The sequence below is a fragment of the Hydractinia symbiolongicarpus genome, chromosome 12 (genome assembly GCF_029227915.1).
Source record: "Hydractinia symbiolongicarpus strain clone_291-10 chromosome 12, HSymV2.1, whole genome shotgun sequence".
NCBI classification, from domain to species: Eukaryota; Metazoa; Cnidaria; class Hydrozoa; order Anthoathecata; family Hydractiniidae; genus Hydractinia; species Hydractinia symbiolongicarpus.
This window is the reverse complement of record NC_079886.1, coordinates 9,404,770-9,429,435: the sequence shown is the minus strand read 5'-3', so window position 1 is coordinate 9,429,435 and position 24,666 is coordinate 9,404,770. Positions and strand designations below refer to the sequence as shown.

Sequence of the window (24,666 nt, the reverse complement as noted above, 5' to 3'; positions counted from 1 at the left end):
CCACATAGTAAAAACAATCATTTTTTGTTTCATATGAAAAAACAATTCATTTTGATTTTGATGTTTATCTAATGCTTAAATTTTAAGGAATTCAGGACTTTTTAATTTTATTCCTTTAAAAAAAAAGGTTCACTCACCTTAAAAATAATAACAAATAAATTTTCTTGAATGAACTCTTGTCAATAATTTTAAGAAAAAAATGAAAGAAAAAACTTTTTGTGGTGAGATCGTATCCGAGACGCTTGTGATACTGAAATGCAAAAAATTGTCGTCAAATTTCCGTGGCAATGTCCAATGTCAAAGTTTACTTTCGTACGGAAGTTTTTACTTTAAACATGTGGTGAGGAATTGACCTTAGCTGATTTAAAAAAAAAAACGACGACGAGCGACAGTCCAGATCTCTTCAAATCATTTGGCCTCGTCCCAGGCCAAATGATCTACCATTTAATGGACTTAGACTACAACAAGAGAAACTTCAATGAACATACATGGATTTAAAATATCAGAAAAAACTAGTAATCCAATCCTCAACAAAGTTTAAAAATCCGTATTTTTGAACCATTTTGACTCATTTTGCCCATCAATTCACCGACAAAAAATATCAAAAAACAAACTTACCTCGTCACATTTGAGTTCAATTGTTCACATCTTTGTGTAAAACATCAGAAAAAACTAATAATCTAAATCTGAGAAAAGCTGGTAACGAAAGGACAAACGAACACAAGACATTTTATAGGACCTCACCTGTACCAGGAGAAATAAAAATTTTGTAGTAATGACCCACACACTTCGTCATAAATATTAACAGGACAATAAGGTATAAAAGACTGCGTGTTGATCTGATGTTTTCGTTTTATTTGTTAGCAACGGTTTTATGTTATAAAAGAATAAATAAACATGTCAATCTAAAAAAAGGTTAATAAAATTATCTTGTGACAACACCTTAGGTCCATTTGACACTATGACAATTATTTTATCATCCTTGATGTTGCAGTAAAGCAAAACTAGTATGGTTTACTCGAACAGCCTTAAATTATTCTACTCATTGACAAAATCCATTACATTTGGTACAACTTCCTGACTGTATTATTCCGACAAGTTTCAGCCTGTAGTATTTTTCCAGTTTTTTAAAGCTTGAGCTACTAAAATATCCCTGGATAAAGTCAGGATAGGAAACCTGTATATGTACAAAATTATATCTCTCGACAATAAAATTTAAAAAAAATCTCTACATATAAAAATCCTAGTTGCTATCGGAACTATCATGCAACCTCCGTTTTCGAGTATAAGCCTTTTCATAAGAACTGTCCAACCGATGTCTTGACGAATGTTTATACGGCGTCTCAGCACGTGACGTCCTCTCGATTTTATACTTGTCGTATTCTCCATCACGATAGGTGGATCGCATTCTGCGTTCATCATCTGACCCATCATGTCTATTGTCACGACGACGAGATTTTTGGTCGTTAACACTTTCTCGATGTCGTATGTAAGTTTTCTCGTGTGTTTCATTCTCGTCTCTTTTATATTTACGACTATCGTATCTATCTTCATGTTTTTTTCTATGGCTAGAAACCCCATCTGAGTGTCGAGCACGTTCACTCGTGCTTTCACCGCGTCCTCGCCCATCGTCTTTTTGTCTGCGTGAAGAAGTAGGCTGCTCCATTTCGTCAGAACTTGAATTATATTTTCTTTTGTGTTTCTTTTCTTTCTTCTTCTTTGTTTTCTTTTCCTTCTTTCTCTTTTTTACACTAACATTCAAACGAAAACATCAAATTAAAACCTGGAAAATACTGAACAACTTACGATTTACATTTGAAATCTAGCCACCAACGCTTTAGCCAAAAATACAAGTTACAGAATACACATTTTTTATGCAAACGCCTAAATCTTGTCTGGATCTGCTTGTGTACAAGCTAAGATTGTTTTACACTCATAACTAAACAATATTTGAAATCGTAAAAATTAAAATAAACGTTTAAGAAATTATTCACAACTTTCATGGCTTTGACAACAAAAATATACTATTAAACACGTGTGATTTCCTAAAGGGCAGGTTAAACACAATTTGTAACTATTTGGATAAAATTTTAACTCGAGAATTTGTTTAATGCTGCATGTTATTACAGGCAACGTCAGCTTACAAGAAACCAGTTGCAACAGGATTCCAACTCTTTTCTCAAAACAAAATTTAAGAAGATTTGAGGTCTTTTGAGATTTTTGTGACTTTTGGATAAAATTCCACTTGTTAAAATAAAGGAACGCACAGACTGGCATCTCAATATTTTCTTACAAAAGATAACAAAGAAACTTTGCTTCAAATACAAACACAACAAAAAAAGTAATGTTTGCAGGCCACAGCAACCACAGATTGTGTTGATTCAAAAAAATATAAAAACTAGCATATATAAAAAATAACCAAATGTCAATTTTTTTGAGAAGAAAACCTAAAATTCAAAAAGATTAAGGACATTTCAGGAGAAATGAGGAGACCTTTTGAATTTGAGGGGATTTGAGGAGTTATGAGGAGGCGTAGGAACTGGTGCAATAAAATAATGTGTACATAAGATTATCTACCTTATTTCTTCAGTATGTGTAACTACAGAATTCGAATTGTCAACTCGTCCACCCTAACAAAACAATTAGAGCTACACTATTTTAAATCTAAAACAATGCCATTTCAAGCTTATAGAAAAGAAAAAAAAGAAAAAAAAGGCCACTTTAATCAAACATGGATTTTTTACTGACCTCAAATTCAGTTCCATATTTTGCTTGCTTGCGTCCTTGTAGAGATCTGCATATAATAAAGTATTAAAAGACTTTCTGACTGGTTACAATTTAATGTTAAAATCTAAAAACGCTAGGGTAACGCAATGCATCAAAGGACTGGGCGCCTATTAATTTTATGCTATGGTAGGTATATTTTGATATCGACAGACAACAAAAATTATTATAGTACCTATCTACCATTACAGTACCTATCTCATTACGGTACCTACCATTACAGCAACCATCTACCACTACTACCTATTATAGTACCTATCTATCATTACAGTACCTATCTATCATTACAGTACCTATCTACCATTACAGTACCTATCTACCATTACAGTACCTATCTACCGTTACAGTACCTATCTACCGTTACAGTACCTATCTACCATTACAGTACCTATCTACCATTTCAGTACCTATCTATCATTACAGTACCTATCTACCATTACAGTACCTATCTACCATTACAGTACCTATCTACTGTTACAGTACCTATCTACCGTTACAGTACCTATCTACCGTTACAGTACCTATCTACCATTACAGTACCTATCTACCATTACAGTACCTATCTACCATTTCAGTACCTATCTACCATTACAGTACCTATCTATCATTACAGTACCTATCTACCATTACAGTACCTATCTATCATTACAGTACTGATCTACCATTACAAAGATAATAATTTTAATCTTACTTTTTATAACCCATCCCTTGAATCTTGTCTCCTGCACTGTGCTCTGTTTGCCCACGTGACAAGACCTCTTGTAATTCCTAACATAAATAAAATTAAAATTATATATAACTTATCACCTCGTATCACATTTTCAACCTACGAGAAAGTACGCTGATAAATGATACCTTAGCTGTTAGAGATGTCGTACCCATACTGAAAGACTTGTGACCTCTAAATAAATAGAACGTAGATTATTCGATTGTCACTTGTCCAAAAATAAAAGGGAACAACAACAAATTTTCTTCCTAAGAAACATGACGGAGAATTGGTTGGTCGAAATTTTAATTGCAAAACGCTTTTCAATGAAGTCCTCACTGCACCAAGTGTTGGGTAAAAAATACGTGCCTGGATAAAAGTTACATCTAACGTAAAAGACTATATCTATATGCATCATCATACTTTCTTCTCTATTTTATATCACTTTATTGATTCCGTATCATAAATTTAGCTCGTTTCCAAAGTTGTCTAAAAATTTTAGTGGTCGAGTACTAAGTTTCTTACAAATTACACATGGTATACTTACAATGCAGCAGCCATTGCTCTTGCTTCTATATTTTTGACATTTTTCAATTCCTGTTACAAAAGTAGAAAGTTGTATACTATAGAACATCCAATCAAAATTGACACCCAGGGAACTTGACTGAAAAGGATAATTTCTCGTGTCAGCTACAGCAGAGATTCGACTAATACGACAAACTAAATCTGGTGTTCTCAATTATTAAGTGTCCATTTTATAATTTAACAACATATATCAAAATACTTACCTCTTTGCGTTTTTCTTCAGCAGTCATCTTTTTACTATTATTTTTGTCACGCGTATACCTAAATCAAAACCACGAAAATTAAATGTGTAATCTAGAAGATCTCAATCAGAAACAAAATGCTGGGTTTGTAAACTTCCGACTGTTATATGGATTTTGGACTCTTATGTAGCAAAGATTTCTATAACACAATACGTAGGATTGCAACTTGTCCTTACAGAGTATAACATGGTCATTTAATAAGGTTTAAAAAAAAATGAGACTAAACCATAGATTTGTAAACGGAAAAACATATCTTATAACAGTTATTAGAAATTGTAAAATGTTGACTGTATTTGTAAAAAAGGAGTTTGGTCACTATTACTGTAGTTTTGTATGGAGAATAAATATTAAGAAGCTAGTCAAGGGAGACAATAAAAACACAATAAAAAGAAAAACCATTATACTTAGCTCCGTTATTAAAAACGTTTATTACAGTTCGTACGAAATAATTTCCTGACTTTTCCTGACAAAAAGCATCTACAATATTATATACCTGATCAATATGCTTTAAAAAAGACGCTCTTTTTCCCAACTTTATGAAACTCAAGTTTGACTACATGCTGACATGAAAATTATAGCTTAAAATTTGAACTGAATATGAACATGTGCATGCTTTATCAGAATAAATAGATTAGCTACTTAATGAAACATGCCAAACAAGCAAATTTACCGCTCATCGTAATTCTCCCTGACTTTCCAGACGCTGCGAACCCTGTTGTTTTGTCAAACCTTTGAATATTAATCATGCCGAAGTGAACAAAGGATTTATGTTTAGGTTATTCACACATGGAATAATGAAACAGACGCACTGATTTCAAATGGCAAAACCGATTTTAAAAATAAAAAAGGGAGAAAGCTTACCAAATTAGGTCTTTTCCTTCCTGCCACTTGCCCACAGGTACCATTACCGAATGGCCTTAAAATGTCAAAAGAGTTATTATTAATTGTGAGTTAGAAATAAAAAAAGAAAAAAAAAGAAAGTGCAAATTCTACAGTTTAAAACTATACTTCGCTTTCTGGTAGGCATGGAAACACACAGTCAAGGTTATTAACTTAAAACAACCTACCTAAATAATTTTCTCTGTCTTTATCTGTTTTGACATCATCCCATTTGAACTGGTCTTGTCCTCCACGTACGCCACCACGACTAGGATGAAATATACCCGCCATATTAATATTATCTTTTTATTACTTTTTTTAGCTAAAAAAAAACAAATTAAAACAATACAGTACGATATACTTATTTTTATGTTCTTCTAAACAAGCATTAGATATGACGCGACACACAACGAAGCAATAATTATGCCTCACGCAATCAGAAACGCGTAATCAATGCTGTTATGTTATAAAGTATTTAAGAATAAAAGAAATTTATAATGCTGATGCATAATATGTTAATAAATTGTTGACTACATTTTGAACAGCTCCTGCGCATACGAGTTTTAATTACATTTTGAACAGCTCCTGTGCGTACGAGCTTTGATCTGAAAAAACTCTTCAATACCGTTAGTGCTTCGAAAGACAGAACATAACGACAGGTTATCAGAAGAACACAACATGCACTATAAGGCTTATATCCAATTTAACTGAACAATTTACAAAATACATTGAACAAAAAGCACAAAATATTCTTTGCATTTAATCATAAGATATATTAAACAATATTAACAAGCAAAAAGAAATTAAAAAAAAAAGACATTTTCCAGAACACATTTTTGAACAGTATTATATAATTTTTTACGGTATGATCATAGAAGGCTTTAATAGAAAAAAAAAATTAAAAATAGTACTCTAGAAATGATGTAAACAGTAAGAAATATTATTTAAACATAGAAAGATACCAAAAAAGATTCTTACTGAATATACAGAAAATGAAAAATATAATTACAATAATTAATACCCTATTCACACCTAAAGTTAAAACATGTTTTAATATGGTTTTATAAAACCATATTTTATATATTTTATATATACCCATTCATACCACAGTAAAAACTGTTTTAATGAAGCCAGTTTTAATAAACCTAATTTTAATAAAACAACCTGTCGAGGTTGTGTTATTTGTGTTTTATGGAAAGCCATGTTTAAACATAAACAAAAATGGCCGATCGCTGGCGTTTTCGTGCAACACGAGAAAGTTGTTCACAACATTAGAAGATAAATGAAGCAAAATATAAAGAATTAAATGTAGTTGAACTCATATCCGACTTAAGTTTTTGTTCAGAAGAAAAACCTTTTGGTGTATTTTACGCTGGTGGAACTATCATAGTGGTTATGCATATCAGGAGTAGTAGTTAACTACACATTTATATTAAAAAAGGATTCCAGTACGCAAGTTAAACATGAGCCTGCATATTTGAAAATACTTTGTTATTAGGTTACAGTGAAGTAAAAGCGAAAAGACGATTGTTGTTGTGGTCTGCTTTTAAACTGTCATTTAAATAAATTTCCAAGAAATATTATTATGGTGTAACTAACCTACTTATTCATGGTTCTGACCAGAGAATATTTTTTACTCCTTTCAAAGAGGTCTAAGTCACTATATTGAGCATACTTAATTTTATTCTTGATCGTGGCAAATGTGTTTTAAATTTTAGGTGTGAATGGTATATGTAAAAAAACGAAGCTTTAATGAAATTAAGCTTAAGTAAAACGAGTTTAATTTAAACCAGTTTTGTTAGGTGTGAATGGGGTATAAGTGTATCAAAATCTATCACTAAAACAAACACAAATGATTGCTTATAAATTTCTTTATTACAATATAGATTTCTGAACGAAGTCGATTTGAATTTTTAATATATATATACATTAACTAAAATTAACTATATAAACTTGTGCAAATGTATGAAAAAAATAATATATAGAAATTTATATCACATTTGTATGACGGTCAATTATCGGTCTTTCATCAGTTGAAGTGCTTTCTTCCAGTTCGGCGATTTTCTCTGCATTTAATCTTTTATAAGGAGTCTCAAAAAATATAACAAATGCAAGAGCGGAGATAGAACTAATAATTACCATAACAATTGTAGGTAGTGTCAAATCAATTGGGTCCAACGTACTTGTATTGGCTGACACGCATGTGGAATGTTCAACTTGGCTTTTACTTAAATGAGGTGCGGCAGCTAAACCACCTATCATCATAACAGCACCAACAACTTGTCTAAATTGCATACAATGAGTTAGACTTGCTTGAATGGTGACACAATAAAATAAGAATCCATTGCAATGTATTATCCTTGCTAAAATTCATTCTAGATAACGGTCAATTTTTTTCAGTTTTCAACAGAAATTCCCACAAAACTTTTTCCACGTTTTCAAGATTTTCTTCTTATTTTCCTTAATTTTCGGTTTTACTGAGTCATATGACAATGAGTGGATTTTATCCTTATATAAAAACTTTAGCTGACAAGAATCATCATTACAAAAAGGTTTCTATTGCATGTCATTATTAAGACTTTTCAGTAAACAACAAGTCAATTAAAAAAATTGGTCTCATGAAAACAATGAAAACCTGATAAAGCAACACAAGTGAAAGGACTCTTCAAGACTTACCCAGTCATCCATGATATACCAGATGACGTTGCTTCATCAACAGGGTAGGTACACTCCACACCTAACTCCAAAAACACTGGCAACACTCCGAGACCAAATAAACCAAATAAAGTGAAGGAAATGATGACTAGAGCGGGTTGATTTCTGATTGATGTAAACTAAATAAGAAATATTGGTAAATATATGCAACAAAACGTTGAATCGTGGTGATCTGGGGGTGAGGGGGGGGGTGTGGTTAAAAAAAGAAAAGAATTTGCTCCTTGTAATCACATTGGAAGCTTTTCTCTGATAGGTTGTACTTGAATAAAATAGAGGTAGCTACATTTTATAGATGTTTTGGCCACATAAACACTGCTAACTATTACGTACTAAAATTTAGGATTAAACCAAGTAACCTAACATTTTTAATCTAATAACCTAATAAAAATGCTTTATCTAACACTAAAAAGACATCCTACATGTTGTCCACAATCGCAGGCGCTCTATTTTATTAAAACCGAATAAAGGTCAATCCTGGTAGGAAATAGAGCTCGATGAAAATATGAACAGAAGATACACAGTGTACATACAATAACAACAGCAGCAGATGATAAGGTTAAAAACAAAACCATAGGTTTTGCCAATGTGATATAATTTCTTGTTTTATCGATATATACTCCTGACAAGCCAGCACCAATAAAACCACCAACAATCACCATGGCTCCGCACACACCAGCTATTGTCTAAAAATATGTTCCTGTAGCTACATAAACACGGAAACAATAAGTTAGTTTCTTTTAATAAAACTTTCTTTCTTAGGTTTCTTAGTAGATTTTAAATACATTTATACGCACATTATCAAATTTTACAAAACTTTTTTATAAAAATTCTGACAAACAGTTTTACAAAAGTTCAGTTACAAAAAAAAAACATTTGACAATTTAAAAAATTAATAATAATAAATAAATAAAAAGAAATAAGCAAAACAACAACACTAATAGAAATTTCGACGTAAAAATATTCAAATATAGATATTTGAATATTCTTACGTCGAAATTTCAATGCGAAGAAGTTGTTATGGCCCTGATTTGGTATCATGTAATTTTTAATCTATTTTTGACGCTTGACAAAACAAGACAATTACGACAACAACAAAGACATGGCACAAGGTATTATGAAATGTTTGCAGAGTTTCGCAAGACCTGTAGTTCTTACTGATATACATAGAACCAACCAATCAATAAACGGGTGAGATCGGAGAGATCAAATCAAATCATGTTATTAATTTTTTAAATTAGATCTTAATGACCCTAATGGCTGCTGTGGTGATGAAACATCTTCTTAACCATAAAAATTTTCGCCGGAATTTAAAATTTAATTATTTTGATCTACTTTGTGTTAGTTGTAACTGTTTTAATGGCTACACTGACATGGCTGCTGATTCACAAAAGAAACCCAAAGAACTTTTAAGTCATTTCGTCAGGTCCTTCAGGCAACTAGTTTTGTCTAATAACAATGTGGCCAGTCGGATATGGTGATGAAGTAATATTCCTTGCAAAACGTTTTGCGCTTGTAATGATCTTAAAGCTGACATGGAGCAATTTTTAGTTGAGTATAAACAGAGAAGAAAATTAGAGGAGAGAATTAATAAAATTAAAATAGAAAACAACAGATCAGGAAGATATCGTGATACTCATTAGACAAGAACAACATAGATGGATGATGCAGTTGCTGACATGTCGACTAGCTTTTAATAATTACAAATCTTCCTAAAAATCATTATATAACATAGTCACACAATGAATTATTGTGGAAATCAGGCAGAAAAATTAAGAAGCAAACAAGTGTCATTTTGGCAAAAAAATTTATGTTAATCAATTCACCTTTTATAATATCTGTGCATTGATAAAGTTTGAATGCACATCCCTTAACAGGTCTAAAATTATTGATGACAGAAAATGTCAAAATTTGCTATTACTTAAATATGACATGACATCATAATTTATGCAGCATAATTAAATTTAAAATTCTTCAAATATAAATTCAATAATGTGAACCATTTGAACCAATTTTTAAAATTATTCAGTGAAGAGGAACATCAAAATTATTTTATTGTAATCCTTGTGCAAAAAAAAAAATTGCTTGCTAAACAGATAAATATGATGCATGTTGTTAGGGAACATTTAAAATTTCCTTTTATCTTAAATTTTTACATGCTCACAAGGATTCTATAACAAAAGTTGTGTTTTCTAGCACACACTGCAAAAAATATGTTGCTATACTAAAGAAATTAGAGAAGTAAAAAATAAAAAGAAACAAAGAATAAATAAAAATAACAACAAAAATGAAATTATTACTAACTGTTAGGTTTTTAGGTTTTATGAATAACTTGTTTTAAAAAGCACTAATCATATATTGAAAAAGCATTTGATAAAAAATAAAGGTTGTTTTGTTTCAATAAACCAAAACACTGCTTGCCATTTCAGTGAAAATTTGCATAGCCTTTGGTTGTTATATTATATAGAGCAAAACATATTACAAATTAAATTAATAAGATAAAGAAAAGGGAACAACCCCTCAATACAATATCAGCTGTCTAGTTAAGAAAATGCCTACACAAGGTAGCTGAGACTACATATAGGATATCTTTACTTGAGATGTTTTTAAAACTAACATATTTTTTTTTCAATTTCTGCATGTGCGCATTGCTAACACTATCAGATGCACAACAAAAATTTGAATATGAAAATATTACATTGAGAACATGGCACCACCCACCATATCACAACTCAAATAAAAATGAAGGTATAATTTTTGATATGATTGCTGAGTTTAAAAGAAGGTGCAACCATTATAACGAAACATATAAACGTCTACGAACCAGGATATCAAAGATCCATGTTTATGATAATTACACACGAAATGAAATTTTTAATTTAATGCAGGAAAAACCATCTGATGGCATCACTGTTATCGCATCATCTACCAATGCAAACTTTTCTCCAAAATACTTCAGAAATGAAATATTCTTGAAAACGAACATGGTTGTCATTGTAAGAACGAGGGAACTTCTCCTTCTCGTCAAACTTTGGACTGGAATTCAGGATTGCTTTATCTTGATTCACTTCGTAGTAGTTGCTACTATCTTGATGGCTGCGCTGGTGTGGTTATTTGAACATCGCACAAATGAAGCTTTCCCCAAATCTTTTGGCGAGGGGCTGTGGGAAAGTTTTTGGTTTAGTCTGGTTACGATTGCTACAGTAGGGTATGGTGATAAAGTACCGAAACAATTTATCACTAGAATATTCTGTATCGTTTGGATCATATTTGGCATGTTAATAATGGCAATGATAACAGCAACGTTGATTGAAGAGATTAGTAAACAGGTCGAGCTGGATGGAGAAAACATTGCCATATTGGAAACCAAAACAGCTAAAAATATGGTTAAACAGAAGCTGAATGGGAAAGCAAAAATTGAATCGTCTTATGAGGATTTATTCTATGCAGTTAAAATTGGGAAAGCTAAAGCTGGTTTGATTGATGCCAATATTGCTGGTGTGTATTTATCAAACGACTTTAAAGTTGAACGGATTATATCAGGTGAAGTACCAGTCTACATGTACATTTCGTCATTTTACAAACTAAGAAGATGTATGGTAAATGAGGACAACGCTTTAGAGGATATATTCAAGTTGGTTGAAGATAATGTCAAAACAAAATACACCTCTCCTGTGTCGCCAACTAAATTTACAACCAGAGCATTTCATACTGCCTTCGACGACAGCGATGGTGGGTTGATCATGTATACTACAATTATCGCTGGCTGTTTAATTGCTATAGCCATTACTGTGGAAAGTGCGCAGTGGATAGCAAGAAGAAAAAAGAAAAAATGTCAGCAAATTGAAAATGAGGATGAACATATAAGGAGACTTGAGCAGGAACTAAAAGAACTAAAGAAAAAAATACAAATAGCTAAAAATAAGTTTACACAGCCTAAGGAAGTACATTATTTGCAATAATTAATTGATTGACCGATATATACTGGAAATTGTGGGGTAAAAATAAAAAATATGAAAACAACAAAACCATCAATGCACAAAGTCAAAGTTTATTGTAAGCTATAATATTGCACTATAAACCTCTGTAACCCACTTCAGAGTGTTATTTAGAAAATGGAGATTTTAGATTATAATTCGGTTTTTTTAATAACCTTATATGTTTTTTCTCAGAATCACATATTATTTGCTTGGCAAAGTCAGAGAGCTGAAGCAGATTCTACGAATTTCAATACTTTACTAAAAGGCTTTGTGATTTGATTTTCGTTTTCAGTGCAAATCAACCAAAGGGTTCTTATATTAGTAAACGATTTAGAATAGTCACAAACCTTGCACAGTTGTAGTATAAAACAGGTATAATAACCATAATTATTTGTTGCTGCCATCAACATTTTTGCGTGACGTTATCAGAAATTTTAAAATCAGGAAAAATAACACTATCTATCAAATACGATTAAAAAAAATTCAGAAGATATGAAAACTAGAATATAGAACTAAGGAATGAATCGCCATGAATTCTTTAAGCATGTAAAAATAATTCCCTTTGTTTAGAAAGTAAAGATAATTTTCAGACAATAATGATTTGACAAGAGGGAAGACACATTCATATTCGCCGTTTTAAAAATCTTTAATCTGATTTTGCATGCTAGAAGTTGCACATAATGAATTTTAAAAAAAGTAAACATTTTTAACGGTTTAAATAACCAACAACATTATGAGTTAAAAAACAAACAGTCCAACATGGACATCGCGATCTTAAAATTTTAACCAAAAATGTTATCACAAATTTTTTCCTATTGCGAAAGATCATAATAGCATGGTGGATATGTGCTTACGATGTGAGGTGTCCTGACTCTAGTACAGTACATTTACATTAAAGTGATGCTTGTAATATCATAAAGTTAAATTAACAATGTATAAATCCTATACTAGCCATATTGCAAAATTTGAGATGCTTGGAATGTGCAAACCCGCATGTTAAACCACTTATGATATTTTTACTGCTATGCAAAGACTGCTGGTTTCAATGATCCTTTGAGACACTTAATAATAAAAAGAGTTTTGTTGGTAAAAATTTTTCCCCTATTTTTTTACACTAACAAACAGCAAAAAAAGATTGGAAGATATTTTTTTCTTGTTAGTGTTGATGTTAAACCACTTATGATATTTTTACTGCTATCATGAAGTAAGCAAAGACTGCTGGTTTCAATGATCCTTTGAGACACTTGATAATAAAAAGAGTTTTGCTGGTACGAAATTTTCCCCTATTTTTTTTACACTAACAAACAGCAAAAAAAGATTGGAAGATATTTTTTTCTAGTTAGTGTTGATGTTATTTTTGATAACATATATACATTACAAGGCCTTGCACACCTTCAAATTGATTTTAACGTTTCTGTATAAAAAGTTGAGCCAAAAGACAAATAAAATCAGCAGTATGTTTAATACTTTACAGTTTCACAAAACTGACAAAAAATTGTTTGGATTACTTACATCACTGTAACCTTGTTTGCATATCAGCTGTTGTATAATAGTTGTGAGTGCACTAAACGCACCAATACCACAACCAGCTGCAAGGGCAAGAAGAAGGAATTGCTTATTTTTCAGCACCTACAAGAAATGAGCATAACAATAACAACAACTTGTCCGAGAAGGAAAAATAAATCCATGTTACTAGTTAGAATGTCTAATGGTTTAAGGAATCTAACCATGGCAATACATAATTAAATACAAACTTATTATGAATAACAAAACAAATTCCTGTTGACAATACGTGGTTGGACAAACTTACTAAGAAAAACAATATAAATAAAGACCTAACATACTGCTCTTATGCCAACAAAAAATGACACAGGTTCTTCCATGGCAGACGATGAAGGAGGGGTAGGTGGCTTACTTGACCAAAACCCAAGCATTGCCATTAAAGCACCAATAACAGCTGGAATAGCAAATACAACCACCTTAAGCAAAATGACAAAATATGTTACCACCACTTAGTCATGTAAGCTAAAGAGTAAAAGCTATAAAAGTATGTATTAAAAAAGTCAAAGTTATTGACAGAAAATTTATTACAAAATAGAAATCCTAAAATTGGTGTTATTAACAGTAAGCCTTTAAGAAGACCAACACATCAAAATGTTGTACAATGTTTTTTTGTAGTTTTGCTATGTAACAAAATATTTGGCACAAAGGCAGTTTTTAAAGTTGGAAAAGTCAAATTGCCAATACTCTACAGGCAGGAGCCTGGAGAATGCAACTTCTATATATACATAGGTATGCTAAGCAGTGTTTAGAATAGGCTAATCCCTTTTCCTGACATACCAGAAGTACAGAATTATCCAGTCAGGTCCTACAAAGTACCAAAAAATTGCAAAAACTTATAGTGATGTCAGCAATAATTATTACAGCTTCGGAGTTTGGATTTAATCAACTAACCCAAAATAAATAAAAAAAAAGTCCTAAGTCCGCCGTAAAGATTAACAAGTTTAAATTGTATGCATCTAAGAAACAGGTAAAAATTTTCAGCCTTGTGCTAACATTTTTTCTCACTGATTGTAGTTCAAATATCTAATTTACAATCTATTAAAGTTTCAGTTGCTGGTGATGTTATCAGTATGTACAAGTGACTGTTACCAAACACATAACAAACTTAATAACTTTTAGCAAAACCTACCATCAATTTAATTTCATCAGGATTTGTAACCAAGGCAACAGAACCTGCATTGGCCAATAAAACACCTAGTGGATTGGCTAAAATTTAAATAGATGACACTTTAAAAAATTGTTTGATGCAAGATATGTGCCAATAAATTATAGGTAAATAATATAAAATATATGAGTAATCAAAGGATGTTAAAGTTTTGAACTCTAATTCTTGTCACCAAAACAAAAGAGAATTTCAGGCTCTGTAGCAATCCTAACATCTTTTAAAATGAAGAAGAAAAAACTCTTTAATTCACTTTCTGTTCGCCACAAAAAATGGAATTGTTTGAACAGCAATGCCGATGTATAAATAAGCAAAATAACAAGCAACATCACGAGTTTAACAAAATTTTTGAGTATAGACCACAATGTAACGAATAACAGATGCAAATACATCGCATCCTAATATTTTGACTCAAATTTGGCAATATAGAAAAAGCTAATGTCTTCACCTACAAGGGTTAGAGGGTTCACCTGGTACCAAAATTAGTAACTTCTCCCAAAGCAAAGCCAATGTCAAAAAACGTTCTAGCTCAAATATTTTCTTAAAAATTTGTTGAAAAGGTATGGTTCTATGCATTATTTAGACCAATGTTTCAAGCTGCTCCAATGGACTAAAAATGCAGTGAAAGAGAATTTTCAAACTTGGTTTATCTTTGTTCTTATAACTGGATTTTGCCCTTTATGAGTCATCAAAAAAATAAAATGTGGATGTATAAATAATAGAAAATAACAGTACAAAAAAGCCTGAATCATAAAAAAGATAAATAGAATTTTGCGATGCAACTTCTTCTACACAATTTAGGCGTATGGTACTTGCATTTTTATTAGCATGTATCTTAAAAAATCAAATTGAAGTAAAAATTCTTGATTAAAAATTATAGCGCTAAAACACATTTTAGATAAAGAAATCTGCAATGACAATGTTGACATTTTAAATCTACAATACCCATTGATGCAATGGTATTTGCTATTGTCCTTTCGTGATCTCCAAACCATAAAGCTGCTAGTTTCGTTGGCATAGATAAAACTAAAGGTTGTGTAGATGCAGACAAAACTTGACCAGTCAGTACTACAATAAATTTGGTGGTTGGATTTAAAAAGCATTGGACACCAACTATTCTAATAATGGCTCCAACAGCGTTGAGAATGCTACCCAAAATAACCTAAAAAAGGACAGAGTAAATATAAGTGAAACAAATTTTGTGATATAGCATGTAGAACCATAAAACAATAATAAAGAGTTTATTTTCCTGTAAATTGTGTATATTTTATTTATACACACAAAAAAGTCTTGTTCCATTTGGTAAAATAGAACACAATTCTTATCAAAATCAAGAATTAAGTGTAAAAGAAACTAAAACTTTTTTGTTACATTTTACATTACTTTTGATTATGGATGAAAGAAGCTGTTGTGAAATATTAGATAGGCTTTCAAACCTGTCTACAAAAAACACTAATACAATACTAACTGATTACCCCAGGCTGTACCACAAAATATTGCCGAAGGTGTAAGTGCAATGACTGAAGGCGATTTTTTTGGTACAGCATGGGGTAATCGGTTAGTATTATATTTGTTAACTGTCTAAGTTAAATAAAGACAAAAAATAAGAAGTTCGGTTTAGTGTTCTTAAAATAATATAATTCACTTCTTTCGTTAACACAATAGATGTGAAAATTTAAAATAGTTCTGTCTAAAAACAGAAACATTCTATGCAGAATTCGAAAGTCCCTATAGAATAAATCCTTAAAATCCTCCTTATAAACAAAACATTATGATGTTCAATACTCACAAAATAATGTAAAAAGTTGAATGTGCAACTAAAATTTAGTTACAGTGAATATTGAACATGGGCTTCGTCAACTATTATACTGACTGAGTAACCAAAAAGCTGAAGAAACCAGTCGGAAATTAGGGAGAGCCATTTGTTATAAAACCGTTGTTCTGTATTTAGTATTTTGATGAAACTGGATATCAGATCATCATTTTCTATCCACAATGTAGCTAGTTAACTACAATCGTGGTCACAATATGTAGGTACAAGACAAAAAATTTTGTCAATGTAGCTAGTCAATGTAGCTAGACAATGTAGCTAGTTAACTACAATCGTGGTCACAATATGTTGGTACAAGACAAAAAATTTCGAAGTTCGCCACCACAAATAATTGCGCAGGCTAATTCTATATTAGATTCACGCATCTTGAACTTGTCAATGTTCAGAGTGGACTTGGACTTCAGATCTTAGGTTATTTGGCAAATACGAAATTCTTAAAATGTTCTAATTGTTGCTGATGTCAGCAAGGCCATTCATCACAAATTTTGGGGCCTTCGTGGTCCCTGATGTGAATGACTAGCAACTTTTAAACCCTCACTGCCTGGCCTACTTGTGTGCCAAAGTAGCGACTTTGCAGCCCGCCGGCTGCAGAGCATTGACTGTTTGACTCACCACCATCATTATCGGCTTAACATCCATTTTCCTTGCTAGCACGGGTTGGACGGGGTATATTAATGACCCTCTTCCAATCTGATCTAGACTGTGTTAGATCTAAACTCAACTTCCTCTGTATCAAGTCTGGCCTTATAACCTCCTGCCAAGTCTTTCTCGATCTGCATCTGGGCTCTGCCCCAGAAACTATCAAGTCTCTATACTTTCTTACCTAATTATCCTCCTCCATTCTTTCCAAGTGCCTCGGCCAATTCAATCTTCTTATCTGGATAACATCTTTAATTCTACGGATAGCCTGCTTCTTAGCTCATCTGAACTCTTTCTGTCTCTCAGACTGGCGTTACACATCCACCTAAACCATTCTCATTTATCATTTCTTTCTAAACAGTCAAGATCTTCCTGCTTCACTGCCCATGTCTCACTACCGTACAACATAACAGTTCTTACACAGGCCTCATACAACCTACCTTTTACCTCAATCGACAAGACTCTGCTAGTCAACAAAGGAAGTAACTCTCTGAACTTTTTCCAAGCAGAACCTATATCCTCCAAGTAACACTTCTTCCAACACCCCCTTCACTGCCCAACAAAATATCACCTAAGTAACAGAACTTCTCAACATCTCTAACGAGCCACTGTTGTAAATTATTAAAGCTGGAAATACTTCATTCTCTATAATCTCACCTTTGCAACGCTTGCATACAAACTGAATGTCAGTTCTTAAACTTCCACCAATAATACTGCACTTCTTATGTACCCAATGCTTGCAAGTCTGACAAAAAATTGAGTTACCAACCCCTTTCCTGCAAACTCCACAAGGCCACTTTCCAACTACAAGGTCACACTGGGCTGCAATGCTACTAATCATGACTTTAGACTTTGCTGTGTTCACCCTTAGCCCTTTCTCTTCTAATCCTTTCTTCCACTTCTCAAAAATTTTCAACTAATTCTTCCAATGACTCTACTATGAGAACCAAATCATCTGCATACAATAACTCCCATGGACAAGCTGTTCTGAACTCCATCAACAGCGCTTCTAAGACTAGAACAAACAACAAAGGACTAAGTACAAAACCCTGATGTACACCAACATTTAAATTCATCACTAAGTGAATCGTTAATCCTGACACAACTTCTAGCATTGCTGTACATAGACTGTACCATCATAACTAGCCACTCATCCACACCTAATTTTCTCATAGCCCACTAAATAACTTTACATGGCACTCTATCAAAAGCTTTCTCAAATCTACAAAGGCAAAATAGAGATTCTTTCTCTTTCCTAAATGCTTTTGCATCTAATCTATATCAGTTCTTTCTCTAAGTAACTCATCAATCATTCTTTCAATAACTTTCATTACTTGATCAATCAACTTTAAACCTCTATAGTCACCTTTTTCTAATGCATCACCCTTGCCCTTGAAACAATTTACTATTACACTCGATTGCCACTCACTCAGAATAGCACCATTCTTTATAATCTGATTAGCAGGACTTAATTTCCTAATAGCCTCCACTACCCAATCTGTCTTGATCTGCATAGCTGGCCCTTCTAAAACATCACTATCCATATTTAGATAATGAGTAAAAAACTGCCTTAGTCTCAATATTTTTGTCCACGATTGTAGCCATGTTGAGGAAGCATCCAGACAGAATTTTGCTGAATGGTTATTTTAACAGTATTAAACTTGACATTGCTGTTGGTTCTGTCCTATGAAAATATTTTTATTGATAAATGTATTGTAAAGTTAGATATATAATCATTTCCAATGCTTCTTAAAAATTGTTTTTTCGTGCTTGTTTACATTTTAGGCTACTATTTTTCTTGATGACGGGCAATACTACTCAATATCTGCCCATCGTCAAGAGTGCTAAGCCAATCAGAATACCTGAAAATATGCATTACCTGCTTGCAAAATCCAGACAGTTAACAAACTGCGTTACTAAACAACTATTTGCTCTGTTAAAAATGTTAACATCCTACTGTCTGACTCTAACAATGCAGTTCATTTATGTTTATTATATGTTTGTATATTTATAGGTATTAATATATAGTGGTGGGTTTATCTATCTCTATTAACATTTACGAGTTTTCAAAAAAGATAACCTGCAAAGCATGAGAAAACATTTGGTGCCAAAATGCTGCTGCTGCTGTTGATAGAAGAGGGAATTAGTGGCTTCCGGTTTGTAATTTTGCAGAGACATTTTACAAAGAAATGTTAAAATTGCAAATACAGTTATTTTATTCTTCATCAGTTTCCATTATATCTCCATTTACAATATTCTGGTGAGGCTGAAAGAGCTGTGCCTGTTATTTAAAATCCTATGTTTAAGTACTGATTCAAAGGCTTAACTTTTTTATTTATTGTGGGTACAAATCAACCAAAAAGCCTGCAAAACCTTATCAAAATAATTAACCACAAATTGAAAAGGTTTTGAAATACCTATAACATCCCAACTTATTATAAATCCCTATTGCAGTGCTGCTATAGAGTTTTTTTAAGGGTATGGTATAGAGATCAGCGTATCTATAATTTCAAGATTTAAAACAAATTTTCCGAACTTTCTTCGAGCATTAACTGTTCATATCATAGATATTACAAAATATAACTAAAAAAGTTTAAAAATGACTCTTTATAATGATTGAGAGCAATCTTCAACTAAGTTTTAACTGTTTAAAAAAGAACATACTGAAAATCTGAAACCAAGGGTCTCGATTGTCCACCAAGACAAACCACAAAATGGAACAAATGCAAGAAAATACACTAACGAAAACCAATTTACAGTCGTTTCTGATATATGAAAATATGATGCTGTGAGATTTGTAACTGGCGCAAATGATATCCAAATCTAAAAAAAAAAACACATGCGTTGAAAAAAACGTGAAGAAAAATTTAAGAACCTCTTATACTTTGTTTTATGAACTAATAATGACACAGCTTATTTCAAGTAAGCAAAAGCAATCACTACCCTCTTACCAATATGGTCTGATGTTTAGAAATTGATATACAACATTGGCTCTGCTGGTCAAACTTCCCATGGAACTGAGGTTAACAAGAATTAACAGCTCAGCTTCTGAGCTCGTTTCTTAGAAGTATGCATAAGAATGATGGCTCACCTTTTATCACTAGGTTTGGTTGTGTAAAGTTATACAAAAATTGAAAACCTGTACAAGCAATTATAAATTTTACGCAAGGATTTTCACTAACCATTGCATTTGAGATATTAAACATAACTACAACTGCTAACATGAACCATCTTCGTTTGTACAAAATATAATGATGAGAAAGTAAATGCGTGTTTTTATCAATGCTACTGCGTCTATGCATAGTTACAAATATTTAAACCTAAAAAAAAAAAAAATTAAAACCGCTGTGCTATTATTTTTATCAATTTTGTTCTGAATAGCAATGTATAGTTAAAATATATGGGAAAGACACACCAACGTAAATATGTTCTTTTTCAAGCATTTTCCTGTAGAATAAAAAGCCAGGCCTTTTCCAGCCAGAGTGGAAACTTTGCTCATATAAACAGGCCATTCCTTGAGACGAGTGTGATCGCACGCGCACTTGCCCGCACACTTGTACAAAAGATTTACGAGTGCTTTTTATCGCACTTGAGAATTTTTCTTTTTCTAAAATATTATAGAGCGATAAAAAAGGCTATTATGCTGATTACATAACATTCATTTCTTTGTGATTGATTCGTTTAAAAAGTATAGAGAACCTTAAAGTCGGCCCCTTTCCTTCATGCCGATACTCTTATGCTTGGCTGGTGCATTACACTGAGTAAGTAGTAAGCAAACAAATATACAAGACTTATTCATTTGTAAGGATAACAACAGAGGAAAGAGAAATCAAAAATGTCTAGAAATATATTTAATGCCAAAATATAGCGAATCTGCCAACACATCATCGCATTCAACAGTGTTTTGCACTTGTGGTTAATACGTTTTACAAAATTCATTTCTATACAGCTTAAATAACATATAACGTTGCGGTAAACAAAAAATAGTTAAGTGTGAATCACACTTGCAGATATTCACATTGCACTTGTAAATTTTGCTTACAAGTGCGATTTTTCGCACACCACAGCACTTGTAATTTTTTTAGTGGGTGGTTTTTGTAGCTCTGGCATAATTTCTTCAAGAAATGGTCTGTATGAACCATTTTTTATTGCTGCTAACCTTGTCTCCAAAGGGAATCCGAGGTATAAAATGATGTTGGTTAACAAGTCCTTTTAAATTTTTTAAAAAGCTTTTTTCGTTCTCAAGATATTCACATTTAAAGAATTTCAGATTAAATTATGCTGCATAAATTATATTGTCATATTGAAGTAATAGTAAATTTGACATTTTCTGTCATTAATAATTTTAGACCTGTTAAGGGATGTACATTCAAACTTTATCAATGCATAGATATTTATTGATAAACATAATTTTTTTGTCAAAATCACACTTGTTTGCTCGTCCCAGGCATCTTTAAGTATAAAAATCCCTGGAAATGAGATTAAATATAATATAAATTTATTCCGGTTCTGTTAATTATACCCAGCCAGTGTGACAGGTAAAGATCATAATCTTACAACCTGATCTCAAAATAAATCTTTTTTGATGAAATAAGGACATCAACACTAAAATTATCTTTGTAAACACTATGAAAGTCATTAATGAAGACAATTATAACAGTCTTTTTCAGGAATATTTGAGTAGGTGCAGGCCTATCAATAAGAAACTAGAGCAATAAATCACTTAACTAAGGTTACTATAATTTAAACTTAGTGAGCAATCTGAATAAATAGAACAAGATTATAAACGCATATTTTATCACAAGTCTTTTTTTTTAATTTTTTTTATTAATATATATAATTTGGTTCTTTTTACTGTAAATAATAAGAAAGAGAACATTGATTTCCATGTGAGATGAATTGATATTGCTCAGCCAGAAATACTTTTTTTGGAATCAGGGGAGCAATTAATGGCCCAGCTAGTTTCACATTTCTCAGAATTGGGTGAGCCTTTGTGTGAGCAAGAGCAATTATTGATAGGCCTGATGTGCGATGATTGGCACATGTAAATAAGTAACACGTGCGATGTAAAACGCATAGCAAAGGTTACGCATGCGATACTAGGCTCCAAGGTTAATCTTTGTTGCGCATTAATTTTGCAGTAGAAAAGTGGGGGACATTTTGAATCGTGAAACCCAAACAGGATGATCATCTTGACTTCCTTTTCTACATTTCTGAAATAGTATGCATGACTATACTGTCATTTTCATATATTTATTGTTTATTTTTAGGGTCATCACAAGCAAATAGGCAAAAATATGCTTTGCTTGGATTTCGTTTTTAAAATTGTTTGAATAAAAATAACACTTAAAGCACAATAAAAAAACTCAGTTAAATTCGGATCTGCTATAGTTTCCAATTGTTTTGTCAAATTAAGAAATTACCTACAATTAAACCCATGATAAAATGTCTGTTCTGCCTGTAAGTGCATTTTTGCAGATTTGCTTTAACCTTGCTTCGTCTGCATTCACCTCCGCATTAGTTAAGAATTGCATGGCTGGATTTCTTGTGTAAGACCGGGTTACCAACAACGAAGGGGCCAGGCAAAAGAGATTTATGTCTACGCAGTTCTTTTAACTAAGTCAGGAGTCGGTAAATTAGCTAGGATGGTCAGGTTGGCTATGAATAGGCTTGCTCAGGGAAAAGAACAGGACTATTCAATAATTCTGAGATTTAAAAGTATCCGACCAAGACGAAAATCTATCGGACGTTTTGTCCAGCAAAAGTTTGAAACGAGCTACGGACATGACCAAATAAACTGAAAATGTGGCAGACATTTTGTCTGACAAGTCTCCAAAATTATTTCAAGGTTGATTTTGAAAACTCAATATTTATTTTTCATGCGTGCAATTAATCACACATCTGAAACGATTTAGGCGTTATTCTTTGCTCACATGGTCACTATCAGAAAACCTTTTGTTTTAAGCGATAATTGCTTCACTCACTTGAACAAATATAATTAATTCTTGTATTATTTAGGAGGGTACCATGTGACCACGCTGACTTTGTGTTCATTAGTTGATTTTAATTCAAGGTTTGCTGTGAGGGGAACTTGAATTTTAGGGATTTGCTGTGACATTTGTTTACGTCTAAGCTATCGTTTCAGAGAAACTATATCAGATATCCTCAAAGAAAGTTTAGTTAACTATAGGCTATCTTAGTGGCAGATCATTTTAGGGTGATCACAAAAAAATTATGTGTGTGATAAAGATCAACTATTTGTTTACACACAATTATGAAAGCAAAAACATGCAGCATAAAAAGATACTAAAAAACCTGTAGCTAATAGTTGTTACCATAGTGATCAATTATTTACTCACAATTATAAAGGTTTCTTTCCATTGCAACTTTTTTTACCAGAGCTCCCAGCTCCTGCATTTGCAAATACGCATTGCCAATCATTTGTAAACGCTTGGAAAACACTGCTGCCACTTAACCTGTCATTACGGTACGTCGACCATAGTAAATTGATATCTACCTGACCACTTCAGGGAGCCAAAAATACTGTGTTTTGAAAACAGGTGGTCCCTGTGAGGAAACCTGTCTAAAACGAACATCTGTAGTTTTGACCATCTATAGGACAGGTTGTTGATGTTAAAGTTGTTGGGACATTGGGAACAGCTTGCATCAAAATTATAGGTGTACGATCCCTGAAGGAAAGAGAGAAGAGACGGCGATTCAATATGGGCGAGTGAATGTTGCCATAGCCCTGGGTTAACCAAAGCCATGTGAGGGAAACTGGGGAGATTGTACAATGTGTGGTCTGTCGTCAACGTGTTGGATGTTGCAGCAAGTTGGCTGGCAGAGCGCGGACCCTATTGGGTCTGCGTAGCTCAGAATGAGCATTAAATACTCATTTAATATATGGCCCCTCCTGAAAATAATAGACAGGGTAATCCCTCGATATTTGTGCTGCTAGCCATGCAAAATATGCACATCTAGCTAGTTAGCTATCTATCTGACATGTTCTAGCTAGAAGTGAAGTAAAACAATGCACAAGCATTTCCAAAAAAATCTTTAACCTTGATTAGTAGCCACTTTACCCTGTGGCAAGTCCTCTTTTACCTACACAAAAGTGCGCGCATGTCCATTGTCCTCAAAATGAAATCAAAACAACAAAATAGTTCGCTAAAAACTAAGCAAGCTAGCTAGCTACTAGCTAGCTTGAATCTAAAAAATTCCAATCTTTGACAAAATCTGTATAGAAAAGTATTAAATTTTGGAGTCCCTCTCTTGCAGTAAGGGGTTTTGCAAAGTAAAACGAACTATGAAGATCGAAGTGTCTGCTGCACCGGTACCGGAATCGTACATCGAAAAACTACTGAGCCGGTACCGGATTTCTCCGGCTCACAGCTAGTGAACCGGTACAGGATTTTCCAGCAAACTTCCTAGTTTTTTGTGTAAAATTTTATTTTGACAACGAAGACGATAAAATAAGTATTACTAGATATGGTAATTTCTCATACCCTGAAAAAAACAACTTAGAGAGGTTGCTGCGATACATGTTTAATCCCTTGACCGTTTGGAACGTTTTAATGATGCGT

At 32.7% G+C, this 24,666-nt stretch overlaps 3 protein-coding genes across 3 annotated transcripts; 1 reads left to right on the top strand and 2 right to left on the bottom strand.

Moving 5' to 3' along the window:
* Positions 1-1,182: 1,182 nt before the first annotated feature.
* On the bottom strand, positions 1,183-5,543 carry LOC130622710 (multiple myeloma tumor-associated protein 2 homolog). Its single transcript, XM_057438208.1, has 9 exons — positions 5,385-5,543; positions 5,179-5,233; positions 4,279-4,336; positions 4,038-4,087; positions 3,640-3,685; positions 3,476-3,552; positions 2,749-2,794; positions 2,578-2,630; positions 1,183-1,751 (listed from the first exon to the last, which is right to left on the bottom strand). Exons 1-9 carry the CDS (start codon positions 5,485-5,487, stop codon positions 1,244-1,246), a joined length of 996 nt encoding a protein of 331 aa, XP_057294191.1. The 5' UTR covers positions 5,488-5,543; the 3' UTR covers positions 1,183-1,243.
* Positions 5,544-5,856: 313 nt separating this feature from the next.
* LOC130622707 (solute carrier family 49 member A3-like) lies at positions 5,857-24,350 on the bottom strand. Its single transcript, XM_057438205.1, has 9 exons — positions 20,266-24,350; positions 19,748-19,906; positions 15,559-15,775; positions 14,581-14,657; positions 13,733-13,867; positions 13,401-13,517; positions 8,442-8,594; positions 7,873-8,030; positions 5,857-7,480 (listed from the first exon to the last, which is right to left on the bottom strand). The coding sequence occupies exons 1-9, from the start codon at positions 20,383-20,385 to the stop codon at positions 7,186-7,188; spliced, it is 1,431 nt and encodes a 476-aa protein (XP_057294188.1). The 5' UTR covers positions 20,386-24,350; the 3' UTR covers positions 5,857-7,185.
* LOC130622709 (uncharacterized) lies at positions 10,253-12,060 on the top strand. Its single transcript, XM_057438207.1, has 2 exons — positions 10,253-10,656; positions 10,797-12,060. The coding sequence occupies exons 1-2, from the start codon at positions 10,651-10,653 to the stop codon at positions 11,868-11,870; spliced, it is 1,080 nt and encodes a 359-aa protein (XP_057294190.1). The 5' UTR covers positions 10,253-10,650; the 3' UTR covers positions 11,871-12,060.
* Positions 24,351-24,666: the final 316 nt, after the last annotated feature.